General features: G+C 36.3%; 3 protein-coding genes across 3 annotated transcripts; all 3 read right to left on the bottom strand.

Moving 5' to 3' along the window:
• Nucleotides 1–1,293: 1,293 nt before the first annotated feature.
• Nucleotides 1,294–4,296, bottom strand: LOC100853151 (putative receptor protein kinase ZmPK1). The gene has a single exon (XM_059739131.1). It carries the CDS (start codon nt 4,228–4,230, stop codon nt 2,182–2,184), a length of 2,049 nt encoding a protein of 682 aa, XP_059595114.1. The 5' UTR covers nt 4,231–4,296; the 3' UTR covers nt 1,294–2,181.
• A 6,912-nt stretch (nt 4,297–11,208) lies between these two features.
• LOC100256279 (putative receptor protein kinase ZmPK1) lies at nt 11,209–13,697 on the bottom strand. Its single transcript, XM_002272121.5, has one exon. It carries the CDS (start codon nt 13,530–13,532, stop codon nt 12,870–12,872), a length of 663 nt encoding a protein of 220 aa, XP_002272157.3. The 5' UTR covers nt 13,533–13,697; the 3' UTR covers nt 11,209–12,869.
• Nucleotides 11,301–12,626, bottom strand: LOC109123000 (putative receptor protein kinase ZmPK1). The gene has a single exon (XM_019221542.1). It carries the CDS (start codon nt 12,624–12,626, stop codon nt 11,301–11,303), a length of 1,326 nt encoding a protein of 441 aa, XP_019077087.1.
• Nucleotides 13,698–15,948: the final 2,251 nt, after the last annotated feature.

The raw sequence follows: 15,948 nt of genomic DNA, 5'->3' as shown, positions 1-15,948 counted from the left end.
AAAATGTAATGCAAAGCAAAAGCAAGAAACTTACTGTCAATTAGCTCAATTGAGTGTGGTACTAAAAATTAGACATGGAAAAGCACGATATGATGTAAGTGCAAGAAATTTCAGGGAAAACAAATAACTCGCGGCCCCGTTTCTACCCAAAGCAAGGGCAGACTGAAATATCATCTCCATTGCATCTGGCATCTCTGTACTTCCTACAATCATGATGAGAAAATTGGTGTTTCAAAAAGCAAACATTGCTGGAAAAAAAAAAAAAAAGAAGAAGAAAAAAAAAACCAGGACCTGATCAATGTTACCAGGTCCAATTAAAACAAGTACCACACCAAATGCATTTGGTCCATCCGATCAACAATTCAGAATCATGATATCAAATGATGAACACGAGTTAATTAAATTCACAGTTCAACATATCCTATCAACCTCTTTTTCTTCCTTTGACCCAAGCCTCAAGTTGGTAACAGTAGCTACTCATTTCACAGTTCAGCATAGCTCCATATTGCAAACAATGGGGACATGAGTGCTGGTATATAGTTTTATCAGATCTAAACCTACTTAAATCTGCAGATCCTCTAAGTAACAATATATAGCTACACTTGGATATCAACTTCTTAAGACTTAAACAGTCAAAGTACCAAGACGCTTCCAAATAAGAATTCAGACGTACATAAGTATGCTTCCTAAAAATAAGGGAAGAAACTACGAGAGATAAATTGTAATATAGCCCATGGAAAAATAACACACGTGCTATAATAGTAAGGCTATCCACACACACCAAAAATAAATAAATAAATGAAAAGAACGGAATAAAAAGTTCTAGAAGAAGAGCAAGGACCATGTCCCTGAACAAGATAACCTTCAAGCTTGCAAGGATGAGCTCATACAAGTAAAGCTATTAGAATATCTAACAACACTGCATCAGTAGGATAACTTTTCCACTTTACAAGGATAAGCTCACACAAGTAAAGCTTACTAGGATCCAGACATCTAAGAACACCATATGTTAAAAACCGCACATCATAAAAAATTGAACAAGTGAGAAGAACTTGTGGATGCATGATATCTAATATCATACAAAAAGAAGGCATTCAAGATCTAGGACAAAGATTCCTACAATGTCACACAATTAAAGTTTGACTGAAGCTTTTTACCAACTAATTTCCTTGGAACAAAAATCATACAAGGATTACATGTTAATCAATAGGAAATCTATGTGACAATGGCAGTTCTCAACAAGCGAAACATGTAGCACCCATATTTCCTCATTCTTCATTTCTAAGAAAAAGGTGAGAAAAAGGATATCACAAGCATTACCAGTAAATATAAGCCAACTTCCATTTCAATTATACACCCAATTTGAAGAAGGTGGGGGGAAGGGAACAAAATTATCAAAACAATTACTTCAAGTGAGGGGAAAAAGAAAATTACTGACTGAACAAGGAAATGAAACTGCTATAAATAAAACAAATGAAAGGAAATCAGAATCTACATCCACCAATTCATCTAGTCACCCTTGACTTGAGTCCTAAAAATAAAATTCAAGTTTGTTCATCTGCTTTTTACAGACTTCTGTCTTTTTTTCTTTTGTCTTTCTTTTTGGGGAGAAAAAAAAAATCATAGTATCTGCATGCTGTGAATTTCTATTATTTTATGGGAGGTGAATGTCTTATGCTACACAGGATCATGAATTTGGACGATTCCAAATTGATGTAGTTCCAGAGAAGTGGCTACGGAGAAAGACATACAAAAAGAAAACAAGAAAAACCAATGACAACCCATAACCTAGGACATTTAATCCCAGTCCAGGGTTTGGACTTGGGCTTCATTTTCACATTCCAGGAGAACTTGGACTACGGTGGCCATTGTAGGTCTTTTACTTCCATCTTCCTCTACACAAGAAATACCTATTTCGATCAACTTTGCTGCCTGGTGCCTGCTAAACTTACCCTTCAATCTTGGGTCCACTGTATCCTCTACCCAATTGTCTTCTCCACATTCAATTTTCCGTTTCACTAGCCTGACAAACCTCGTCATCTCAGCTTCCTGCTCCTCACCATCCCCAACCACCCAATTTGAAAGCCGAATTCCCCTCACCATCTCTAGAACCACAACTCCATAGCTATAAACATCAACTTTTGCCGTAATTGGAAGATTCATCGCCCACTCCGGAGCCATTTATCCTTTAGTCCCCCGAATCTGAGAGAATTCTTTGGAACCGGGGCCATCTCTCTGAGACAGCTTTGCTAGCCCAAAATCTGCAATCTTTGGTTCAAACCCATTGTCTAGAAGTATATTTTCAGGCTTCACGTCACAATGGATAACCCATTCTAGACACCCATGGTGAAGGTAGGCTAAACCCCTTGCTGTCCCCACTGCAACGTTAAACCTCTCGTTCCATCCCAGAAAAGTCGTACTGAAGAGATGCTTATCCAGTGATAGATTTTCTACATGCTCATAGACTACAAGTCTGTGTCTACCCTCTGTACAGAATCCCCACATTCTGACAAGATTCATATGATAAATTTTTTGGATTGTGATTATTTCAGCCCAAAACTCCTCTTCCCCTTGAATGACATCTCCCAATTTCTTCACAGCTACTACCCTTTCATCCTCCAAAACACCCTTATAAACAGCCCCAAAGCCTCCCCTTCCAAGCTCTACTTTGAAATTGTTGGTTGCCTTCTTGAGTTCGGTGTAGCTAAATCTCCTGAACTGACTTGAAATCGGACCATATCCATCTTCAACTGAAGATGTCACATTATGTACCCTGAAAAGAAACCACCAACTCGACACAATAAAGAGAATTTCCATTGCACCAATGGCAGAAGCAAATGAGTAGAGATAAACCCATCTCATCCTTTTATTGGCAGGGTCATACATAGAAGAACTCAGCACGACCTCAACTTCCTTGGACTCGCATATGGGATCAGCGCCATTAAGAATAGTGGGTGCTGACGTTTCGACATCCATAGGCAGTTTTAAATATAAACTCCCTGGGAAGTTCGAGGACTTGTAGCCATTGAAAAGGGTACTTTTTGCGTAACAGTTCCCTTCTCCTGTTAGCCTGTAGGCGAATCCTTGGCAAAGGCAATCGTCCAAGCAGATTTTCCTGCAAGCTTCCATTGAAACAGATTGGCTGTAATTGAGATCAAACCCATAGTAATCGGTCTGGGGAAGCTCCACAAATTTTACGTGCTGTGTTTGGGAACAGCTTTGGTTGAACTTAGACTTGCAACCTTTGCTCCAGTCACTTGGGTCACTTACTTCATAGCCCGGAGGACATGAACACTTGGGTTCTGGTGTATAAATACAAATCCCATTTCTACCACATAACCCATGCACTTTACACTGTTCGCTAAGAGCTTTCCATGAGATCACCCATAATCCCGTGGAATGGTTTAAACTATAGAGCCTCAGGTTTCCATCGTAGTCCATTGTCAGCCTCCTTTTGACTCCAAAACCCATGTCAGAAGCTTTGAAAGACATTTTATCACTCGAAAGAAACCTCCCCATTTCATCTAAAACAGCAATTCTGCTACTGTTATAGTTTGTTCTTCCATTTCCGAAAACATTCCAATCAGGATTAGGCCAATACAAGCTTGAAATGTCAGGCCCATTATACATCATTCTCAAGACATTGTCATTATCAAAAAAGAAGTAAAAGTGACCAGAGGAAAAATCCCCTCTTCTGATTATAGAGATCAGCTGTGTGCTTGTAGTAAGGATTTGGTTTGGCAGAAGAGTATCAGTAGGAAAATCAAAGCTTTGCCATAGAATTTTACCCCGTGGGTCCTTCAGAACAAGGTTTCCAGTGTCCAAAAGCTCTGCTCGATCAACATCTTTGGAGGTAGTGTTCGTCTCCCAAACAGTTGAGCCATCAGCATCCCTTAGAATCATGGTGCCATCTCGCTGCATCGAAATTCTGGAGCCCCGGCCATTGACAGGTCTGTTTCGATTGGCCATCCAAACAACAGTTCTTTCCTTTGAATTTGTGAGCCATATCGAAAACCAGTAAGCATTTTTCCCCATCCCATAGAAACCACAAGTGAATGATTTGTCTGGGGAGGTGATGTAGTCGGAATCATCTTCGACAGAGAGAGAGGAGCCTCTTCGCAAAAGGTTCTGGGTGTTGGAAGTTGCATCAGAGAAGAAGGAGATGAGAAATATGAGAAGAATAAGAAGAATGGAAGGAAACTTTGAAGATGTAGGACTAAGGTTTCCCATGTCTTTCCTAGTTTTGTTTAGCGATGTATCTTTGGTTGGTAAGAAAATGTTGGATTTATATCCACTAGTTCACGTATGAAAGCAGGGAAGACATGGCACCAATTAAGTTTATCCACTATCCTGATCAGCTTTTCAAACAAACTGTCAACCACAGAGTAATGATGCCCCAAGATTTTTTAATGGATATGAATTATTGAGAAACCTTAGCGAGGGAGAGGATTTTTTTTATAAATATACGGCTATTGGGGAAAGTAATTTTTAAAATGCTGTAGATTGGAAAATAATTCCAATTCTACGGCACTTTTTAACACGTAGAACTCAATGGGAAAAAAATAGTATTTTATATTTGAAAAGAAGTGCAAACCCATTTTCTTCTTTGCCTCAAAACTCATTTTGTCCTCTGTATGAAAACCCATTTTCCCGCACATTGATCATGGAGTGGAGATCCTTGCCTCAACGCCAATATGAAGGAAGTGAAGTGCAGATCCGAGACACCATTGCCCTCAGGTGTTTTCTGTAAGTTTTGTGGTTATATTAGGTGGTGTGGTTGTGTTTGGTCACCGATAAAGTGTGGAAAAGTTGAAAAAAAATGAAGTTTTCGTTTTTTTTTTTTACAATGAAACCGAGTAGACTAAAAATTATGGAGAAAGTTTTTATTTTTTTTGTGGTTCGGCTTGTTGTGATTCTGTTTGGTTGCCAAGAAAGTGTGGGAAAGTTGAAAATTTTGTTTTCATTTTTTTTTCGACCAACTCCAACATAATATTCGTCACCAATTATTGGTCGGAGCAAATTTCAGTAATTTTCAGGGAATTTCTCGATATTTCCTACCAATCCAGCCCATGCATAGGATACAAAATCTATCCAATTTTTTTTTTATATAAAAAAACATAAGATGCTATTTGGTAATCTGATCATGATTTGCATGGAAAGGTTGTGTTTTTAAGCCTAGCTCAAAAATCATGGATTTAGGGTTCGTGAAATTTAAATCCAATGGCACAAAAGCAAATAACAGATCCAGAAAGCATAGGGAGCCAAAAAAAAAAAACAATTTTTTTGGTTTTCCTTAAAGGTTTTGCATGGATTTTCTCGGAAATCAAACGAGGATGAATTTTCCCAGAAATCGAATGGGTGATGGATTTTCTTGGGAATCAAATGGGGTTGCAAAAAAAATAAAAAATAATAACATGATTAGATTAGTATTTGCGAGGATTGAGAGTGGGAGAGGAAAATAGGGCCTTTTTTCATGAGGGTAAAATGGGATTCTTCACTGGGTGAAGCTTGTTGCCAATGTAGTGAAGGAAATGCTACTAGCAGTGGCAAATTCAATTTCATGGGGCAAAATGGGATTCTTCACTGGGTTGCAACTTTGAACCAAATCCAATGAGATTTTGGAGATTATGGATGGGGTAATTTGGATTGGGTTTGGGAAAACAATGAAACTAACCCAATCAAATATGGGTTAGATTTGGCTTGGGACATAATGAAGTATTGGATCATTTTAATTAAACAATTATTATTATTATTATATTTAATTAGCGATATTTAAATTTAATTAATTTTTAATTTTTAATTAATATTCAAATCATTTATTATATATAAAAATGGATATACTATCTTTTTATTTGTTAAAATTAAATAATTTGTCTTGTATTAAATTAATACATTAAATTGAATTTGATAAATTAAATAAATTTAATTTGATTCAGTCATATATATCTTTTATTTGTTCTTAGAGATGCATCATCAATTGACATTAGCTCGCCACCTGTTGCATCATCACCACAATCAATAGAGGCTACATTGGTTGATGAGGAGTTAGCTCATATAGCAAATGATGATCATCAAGGACAAACGAATGATCATGATCGATGACGTGGTAGGAGACATGGTCGTCGAGCTCATGGAGGAGTACATGTTAGCCCCATAGAGCCAATAGTGGAGCATGCATATCATAGACGTCCACAACGGAAGAGAAAGGCTCCTTCGTACGGTACACATTGAGGATGTTACTACATATGACTTGTATTTTGGATATTGTTAATATTTTGCATATCATTATCTTGGAAAAATACTGAAGATGTATATTTATACTTGTTATATTTTGGATTAACTAACTTTTTATTAATGTAAGTTCTATAATATTCTATCTATTTTGGACTTATTTTATACAAAATAGTATTGTTACTATTTTGGAAAGGTGTTGACTTAATTAACATTTGGTTTACTTGTTTTCATTGGTTTTGGATTGAATGTCAATATATTGATTATAATGTATACAGGTGATAAACTTTAAACATTTGGTTATATAGAAGGTAATACTAATTGAGAGATTTTTTTTTTCTTTTGTGGAAGGTGTCTCTTCAACATAAGTTCGAAAATTTCCACTATGTATGGAAATCGTGGAAAGTATCTCTTGAATAGATATCTTTAGCATAATTCCATTTTTTGGGAATTGTGGAAGGTGTCTCTTCAAAATTCGAAATTTTCCATGAAATTGTGGAAAGTGTCTCTTGAAGTGACACTTTCAGTATAAACCCAATTTTTTTAAACTTATGGAAGGTGTCTCTTGAAGAGACACCTTTAGTATAATTCAATTTTTTGGGAATTATGGAAAGTGTCTCTTCACAACTACTATTGGGTTCTTATGTGATCTCTCCTATTGTGCTCAATACAGCAAAACTTATCAAACTAGTGGAAGCTAAGTCAAGTTAAAGGAAGCATGATACCCCCCAAAAACCAGTTTTAAGGAATGATACTAGCACGCAAATAAAAGTTTTTTTCGTTGGCTCAAGCGACTCAACTTAATCAAACTCCTTAGCAACCTCTGGGATTATACAGGTTGAGCACCCCCCGTTCTGTCGAATGAGGCGGATGATTTGGATCACCGCTTTGATCTTCTCGCTACTTATAATTCACTTTTTACTTGGAATTTGGCCTCATAGAGTTGTTCATTTCATGTTTGTTTATATCAATACTTATAATCTGCATGCCTTCTTATCACCGGGATGATAAAAATAACTTATTAAATGAGGATGTGTGATATCGTATCCCGAGATTGAAGAGATTCTGTGAACGGTCGATGGTCAATTAACGATAGAGAAAAATTTACGTCCACTGATGAAAGGTACCCTGACGTACGATCTTATGACACATAGATCTCAGTATGAACCCAATTTTTTAAAAAAATTATGAAAGGTGTCTGAGTATAATTCCATATTTTTGGGAATTGTAGAAGATGTCTCTTGAAGAGACACCTTCAGCATAAATTCGAAATTTTCCACTATTTGTACGAAAATTATGGGAAGTGTTTTTTAAAGAGACACTTTCAGTATAAACCCAATTTTTTAAAAATTGTGGAATGAATTTTGAAGAGAAATCTTCCACAATTCCCAAAAAATGGAATTATATTAAAGGTGTCTCTTGAAGAGACACCTTCCATAATTTAAAAAAAAAATTGGTTTATATTGAAAGTGTCTCTTCAAGAGACACTTTCCACAATTTTCATACACATTGGAAAATTTTGAATTTATACTAAATGTGTCTTTTCAAAAGACATCTTTGGCTTTAAAATCATTTCCACAATTTTTAATACGTATTGGATTCTGTGGAATTGTGGAAAGTGTCTTTTCAAGAGACACCTTTAGTATAAATCCAATTTTCTGGAATTGTAGAAGGTGTCTCTTGAAGAAACACCTTTAATATATATTGGAATCTGTGGAATTATGGAAAGTGTCTCTTCAAGTGACACATTTTATATAAATTAATTTTTTTTTTTTTTAATTATAGAAGGTTTCTTTTCAAGAAACATCTTTAACTTTAAAATCAAATTCATGAAACATTCAAATTTGTCAAATTGTGGAGTAGAAGGTGTCTTTTCAAGAGACACCTTTAGTATAAATCCAATTTTTTGGAATTATAGAAGGTGTCTCTTCAAGAGACACCTTTAGTTTAAATTCAATTATTTTAAATATGTATCATGATTTTGAAAATTATGGAAGGTGTCTTCAAAAGACACCTTCCATGTGGCCAAAACTGTCGTAGATCTATCAATATTTTTCCAACTACCATTTTTTAATAATTATTTTTTAAAATTGTTGCAAAAGTTAAAAAAGCCCTCGAGGGAGATGAATTATTGAGAAACCTTAGGGAGACAACAAATATTTATCCAATTTAACTATAAAAAGAGTCACATCTGAAGGTGCCCTTTGTCAAATTTGGGCGCACTGTGAACGTACGTTACCTCCTAGGAAGTCTGACTGTTGAGAAAACTTGACCACCACCTTGGAAATAATGCCTTAGACAAGTTCTCTTTTGTGAAGGCCTTTCCTTGCCTTATATAAGCTACACATGATGTAGGAAGAGTGTAAATATGAAAAAGTGTTTTAACAAATTAGATTATTTTTTAAATTCAAAATATTTTTTTTATTTTTTATTTTTATTTGATATGACTTAATCTTATATTTTTGGAAAGAGTCCTATTGGGATTGTGATAATGGAGTCTCGTTCTACTTATAAGTAGAATCCCGTTCCACCTTCAGTCCTATTCTACTTACAAGTAGAGTCCTGTTGGGACTGTGTTTGTGGCCTATAAAAACAGGTAACCCCCTTACTCTCAAAATATGAATACCAATTTTTTAAATGAGTTTTTCAGAAGGTAAGATTCTTTGGTTGTTGAATCCGTGCACCTAAGGGGAGATTCTTTGGTTGTTGAATCCTAGAGGTAGACCATCGGTACCTTAGTAAACTGAGTTCATCTTCGAGAAGGGTGGATCTATTTCAAGAACAATGTTTGTCACACCTCAATCGATAAGTTTTTCTTCTTATTCATTTTGTTCTTTGTTTGTATCTTTTGGGTTAGTAATTTATTTCCATACCCTTAATCCAACAATCTTGAAATAAAATCCAAATGGAAGCTCATCTAGTTCACACTCGTCCTGACACCTTTAAAATTGATCCCTTCAACGAGACATTCTATAAAAGATGACAAGAAAGAGTTTTCTCTGCAATTGATGTAGTGAACTTGGGGCACATTTTAACTAACCTAAAACCAGAAGATGGTTCTCATTTGTTACCAACTAGGGAAACTAGAAATAAACAAGTTAGGCATGCTATTCTGAGTACCCTTTCTAATAAGCATTTTGATATTTATTGTCAATTTAATAAGATTTATCAAATAACTAAATATTTTATTTAATATGAATATATAAAATCTTATATATATTTTAAACTTCTAAATTTGCATATTAATTTTTTCTTATTAATTATTTATCATAGATTATAATTGTTGTTGTTATTGTTGTTATTATTATTATATATTTAAGGTGTATCTAAATAATTAAAATCAATAATTATGAAAAGGTCAAAAAGTGAAAAAAATAAAATAAAATTTTAAAAAGTAGATTATTTTATAGGTAAAATAAAGAAAAGAGAAAAATAACAAAAATAATGAGACATGTTGATTAGGCACATGTCAACATTAAAAGTAATTGTTAACTTTTGACTTGTCATTTCAAGGTTTGAAAAAAACAAAAAACTCCAAAAAAAAAACAAATGGGTTAATCAATAAGGAGAAAACAATGGCAGAATGAAATTACTATTTGAATGCATGTTTATTGGATTACTTTTTAAAAATTCTTAAAGAATCTATATATTTTTTTTAATGCAATTTTACATAATTTACCAAAAAAAAAAAAGGCTCATTTCAATTATAGAATCATGATTTGAGTCTCAAATAAAGGATCACACTGGCCAAGGACACAGCCCTTTCCACATCACCCATGAGCTCATCAACCTGCAGACATGTATGAAACAGAAATTCTTAATTGGCACGACCAATTTGCTTTTGTGTGACATTTGTTGTTATTCATCTTATTTCAGGTATTCTCAAGGAAAGTGTCATTGCATTTGTGTTGAATCACAAAGCCATATCCATACGATGCTATTGCTAACACTTCTTTCGTTGCAGACACGCTGAGTTTTTGCCAAGGGCAGTTAGTTATATAGACTATACATATAAGTCTTTAGCATGTGGGCAAGAAATCTCTTGAGTAGTGAAAAATGACACCAGCCAAACCAAGGCCATGTTTCAGGTTTCTAGCATATCACATGTCAAGTCAAATGGAGAGAGTATGATTCCCTCTACTGCAGAGTCTGAGACATGACAAAATGCAATCTTCACACTTGCACTAGTTCATGTTGGACCTTATCCTAAAAATAGCCATATAAGATGATGTTGCTTGAGGAGCATGACGTCAAAAACTAAAATAACGCCACAAATAACGGTTCTCAGTTCCAGATTATCCAAGCAAAAATAGTTGGCATAAACAATTTTTATTATTCCTTTATTAGTTACTAACAAGTTATGGACTTTACAACATTCCAGAAATCATAAATTTTCAATTGGGCCTCATCCAACAGTTTTAGTACACAAATTATGTAAGTAGGCATTTTATATTAGCATGATGCAATATATTTCTCTCTACTTAATTTTCAATTTCATCAAACAAACTGTTACCCAAGCTTTATGTATGAATTTGGAATTAAAACTATTTTTTCTTTTTTATTGATTCAGTAATGACTGCATCTTTACTACCATTTGCATCGCTCCAGGTCACTTGAATTTTCTGTTTTTTATGTGTCCTTAATTCTTAGGCAGTTTGCTGGCAGAAGTTAGGTTTTAATTCAACAGGATTTTGTGATGCTTTCAGTTTCATTGATAGGACCTTTTCTGTGATTGCATGAAACTGTTCAATTCCGGGCCTATATTTATTTTCACCCAATGCTATTTTACAGACTTCTGTCTCTTTTTTTTTTTTTCCTTTTTCTTTTCTTTTTGAGAGAAAAAAAAAATGGTATTATCTGCATTCAGCGTATTTCTATTATTATATGGAAGGTGAATATTTTATGCTACCCAGGACCATGAACTTGTAAGATTCCAAATTGATGTAGTGCCAAAGAAGTGGCTACAGACCCCATAAAAAAAGAAAACAAGAAAAACCAATGACAACTATGTAATTTGTTCAGGAGATACAGACCCCATAACTTATTCAGTAAATAAAAAAAAAGGACATTTACTCCAAGTCCAGGGTTTGGACTTGGGCATCACATTCCAGTAGAACTTGCACTACGGTGGCCATTGTTGGTCGTTTACTTCTATCTTCCTCCACACAAGAAATACCTATTTCGACCAACATGGCTGCCTGCTGCCTGCTAAACTTCCCCTTCAATCTTGGGTCCACTGTATCCTCTACCCAATTGTCTTCTCCATATTGAATTTTCCTTTTCACTACCCTGACAAACCTCGTAAGCTCAGCTTCCTGCTCCTCGCCATCCTCACCCACCCATTTCGAAAGCCGAATTCCCCTCACCATCTCTAAAACCACAACTCCATAGCAATAAACATCAACTTTTGCCGTAATTGGAAGATTCATAGCCCACTCTGGAGCCATGTACCCTTTAGTCCCCCGAATCCGAGAGAATTCTCCTGAACCGGGGCCACCTCTCTGAGACAGCTTGGCTAGCACAAAATCTGCAATCTTTGGTTCAAACCCATTGTCTAGAAGTATATTTTCAGGCTTCACGTCACAGTGGATAACCCATTCTAGACACTCATGGTGAAGGTAGGCTAAACCCCTCGCTGTCCCCACTGCAACGTTAAACCTCTCTTTCCATCCCAGACAACTCGTGCTGAAGAGATGCTTATCCAGTGACAGATTTTCTACATGCTCGTAGACTACAAGTCTGTGTCTACCCTCTGAACAGAATCCCCACATTCTGACTAGGTTCATGTGATAGATTTTTCCGATTGTGCTTACTTCAGCCCAAAACTCCCCTTCCCCTTGAGTGGAATCTCCCAATTTCTTCACTGCTACTGCCCTTTCATCCACCAAAACACCCTTATAAACAGCCCCAAAGCCTCCTCTTCCAAGCTCCACTTTGAAATTGTTGGTTGCCTTCTTGAGTTCGGTGTAGCTAAATCTCCTGAACGGGCTTGATATCGGACCATATCCATCTTCAGCTGAAGATGGCACATTATGTACCCTGAAAAGAAACCACCAACCTGACACAATAAAGAGAACTACTATGGCACCAATGGCAGAAGCAAATGAGTAGAGATAAACCCATCTCATCTTTTTACTGGCAGTGTCATACACAGAAGAACTGTGCACAACCTCAACCTCCTTGGACTCGCATATGAGATCAGAACCATTAAGGACAGTGGGTGCTGACGTTTCGACATCCACAGGCAGTTTTAAATATAAACTCCCAGGGAAGTTGGAGGACTTGTAGCCATTGAAAAGGGTACTTTTTGCGTAACAGTTCCCTTCTCCTGTTAGCCTGTAGGCGAATCCTTGGCAAAGGCAATCGTCCAAGCAGATTTTCCTGCAAGCTTCCATTGAAACAGATTGGCTGTAATTGAGATCAAACCCATAGTAATCGGTCTGGGGAAGCTCCACAAATTTTACCTGCTGTGTTTGGGAACAGCTTTGGTTGAACTTAGACTTGCAACCTTTGCTCCAGTCACTTGGGTCACTTACTTCATAGCCCGGAGGACATGAACCCTTGGGTTCTGGTGTATAAATACAAATCCCATTTCTACCACATAGCCCATGCACTTTACACTGTTGCCTAAGAGCTTCTCATGATATATTCCATAATCCCGTGGAATGGTTTAAGCTATAGAGTCTCAGGTTTCCATCGTAGTCCATTGTCAGCCTCCTTTTGACTCCAAAACCCATGTCAGAAGCTTTGAAAGACATTTGATCACTCGAAAGAAACCTCCCCATTTCATCTAAAACAGCAATTCTGCTACTGTTATAGTTTGTTCTTCCATTTTGGAAAACATCCCAATCAGGATTAGGCCAATACAAGCTTGAAATCTCAGGCCCATCATACATCATTCTCAAGACATTATCATTGTCAAAAAGGAAGTTAAAGTAACCAGAAGAAAAATCCCCTCTTCTGAGAATAGAGATCAGCTTTGTGCTCGTGGTAAAGATTTGGTTTGGCAGAAGAGTATCAGTTGGAAAATCAAAGCTTTGCCACAGAATTTTACCTCGTGGGTCCTTGAGAACAAGGTTTCCAGTGTCCAAAAGCTCTGCTCGATCAACATCGGTAGAGGTAGTGTTAGTCTCCCAAACAGTTGAGCCATCAGCATCCCTTAGCATCATGGTGCCATCTCTCTGCAGCGAAATTCTGGAGCCCCGGCCATTGACAGGTCTATTTCGATTGGCCATCCAAACAACAGTTCTTTCCTTCGAATTTGTGAACCATATTGAAAACCAGTAAGCATTTTCCCCCATCCCATAGAAACCACAAGTGAATGATTTGTCTGGGGAGGTGATGTAGTCGTCCGAATCATCTTCGACAGAGAGAGAGGAGCCTCTTTGCAAAAAGTTCTGGGTTTTGGAAGTTGTAAAAGAGAAGAAGAAAGAGATAAGAAGGATGAGAAGAATGGAGGAAAATAGGTTTCCCATGTCTTTCCAAGTTTGGTTTAGAAATGCATCTTTGGTTGGTTAAGAAAATGTTAGTTTTATATCCACTACTTCACGTAGGAAATTAAGGAGGAAGGCATTATACCAATTAAGTATCCAATATCTTGATCAGCTTTTCAAACATGGAACTGTCAATCAAAGGATGTCCCAAGATTTTTTAATGGAGATGAATTATATTTAACCAATTTAAGCGGGGAAAGGGTCTCAAGGTACCCTTTGTCAAATTTGGCTGCACCGTATACATGACGTGGGAATGGGAATGACACAACTGGATCGTCACCCTGATATTAATGCCTTACACAAGTTTTCGTAAGTGAAGGCCTCTCCTTGCCTCATTTAAGCTACACATGAAATCGTGATGTATCTTTATTTTATGTAAGATAGCTACATACGCTGACCCGTGAAAGACTCGTAAGCAATGATGCCGGCCATAGGCATACCTAATTATACCTCAAGAACTCTTGTTATATGATGAAAGCTACTAACGAAGTCGTGGCTTCTTCTTATCTGATGTAAGTTATAGACGAAGTTCCTCTAAAGACTTGTTGGCAATGAAGCTAAGTCACCCTTCTTTTTAATACTCCACACATTCCGGCTTCGTTTCTCACATTTCAATGCCAAGAATTTGGTCATTATTCCAGGGGGACAATATTGGTAAAACCCTAAAATTTGATCATTCTCAACGAGGATGCTATTGGATTTTCAAACCACCGCATTCACAGTATAATTAGTGAATCTCTATTGGAGATTTCATTTCACACACCACCATGAATCTTCCATTTGTTCCTTCTTGTCCATTTTTTATATGTTCATACCTCATCCTTAATACTTTATAATCTATATATGTTTGTAGTTTAAACGAATATATATGTAACCAAGGACATGCTGAGTTCTAAGCTTTGAGAAAAAAGAATATATTTAAAAAAAATTCATAAAATTAAAAGAAAAAGAAATCCAAAAGTATATGTTCAATCAAAATAACTCTCAAACTACTGCATTTGACACACTTGGGTATTCAAGTTACCGAAGATTTTTTTTATTTTTTTTAATAAGTACAGTTTTGGTTTTTTATTTTTAAACATAAAATCATAATTAGTGACTATTGCTGTGTAAAAACCACGATAAAAAAATAATAATAAGGAGAAGATGTAGGACCTCAAATACTACCAACTCTCCTAAAAGTAATTGTTGTTAGGAAATGTGCATACTCTAACCTTATAGTGTATTCACCCAAGCGCCCACGACGAATACAAGGGAAGTTGATGGACGTGGCCAACCCTTCGATTTGCCAACAATCTCTTCCCCCCCCCCCCCCCCCCAACAATACCCTTGGGGTTCGAACCCGTGACCTCGACTCTGATACCACTTGTAGGACTTCAGGCGCTATCAACTCTCCTAACAACAATTGCTTTTTAGAGAGTTGATAGCGCCTGAGGTCCTACATAAAAGAGTAAGAAAACGAAAACAAAATACACAACATTTACGTAGTTTGGCCTTAATGTCACAAGATGTTTCAAATGACCCTCCATATAGCCTTATATAAGATGTGAGAAGCTTCTAGAGACCCTTGGAGACATCTACACTTAGTTACAAAGTAAAGAATATGGAAACTTCTAAAAAGGGTTAGAGATGTTCATACATCTCTACACTTGGCTAGGAGAACATTGGAATAGTGTAGGGTGTTCTAGAATCTTGAAAAGTCATCTTGTACATTCCTTTGTACATAGACTAGTGTAATAGCTTCTAGATTATTCTTGATTTGTAAGGAACCTTTCAAGATTTTAGAGACTTCCTAAGGTGCCTATAAATAAGTTAAAGCCTCATTTGGCCAAGGCACTACCCAAGAACCTAACCAACCAACCAACCAAGTGAGTTCCAAAGCACTTGTAAAGCTTCCTTTGAGCAATAACGATTTCATTCTTTAAGTGTTGTCTACTACGCCCTCTAAAGCTTCTAAGTCGGGTGCATCTTAGCTTAGCAAGCTAAGCATTGAGAGTAAGGCTGACTTGGAGTTTAAGACCAAAATAATCCTTTTGTAAAAAAAAAAAATGGTAAGAATTGTACCCATTTCAAAATATTTGTCAAAGTAATCTTTTGTATGCACGTAAGCATCCACATGAATTTTTTTTTTAAGTGTAAAAAACCACTGTTGGTAACTGTGGTTTTAAAAGTTTCAAAAATATGCTTAAAACCACAATTTGTGACTATGGTTTTACAATTTTCC

This window comes from Vitis vinifera, chromosome 8, assembly GCF_030704535.1.
Source record: "Vitis vinifera cultivar Pinot Noir 40024 chromosome 8, ASM3070453v1".
Taxonomy (NCBI): Eukaryota; Viridiplantae; Streptophyta; class Magnoliopsida; order Vitales; family Vitaceae; genus Vitis; species Vitis vinifera.
The sequence above is the reverse complement of the archived record's forward strand: the minus strand, read 5'-3'. Positions and strand labels throughout refer to the sequence as shown.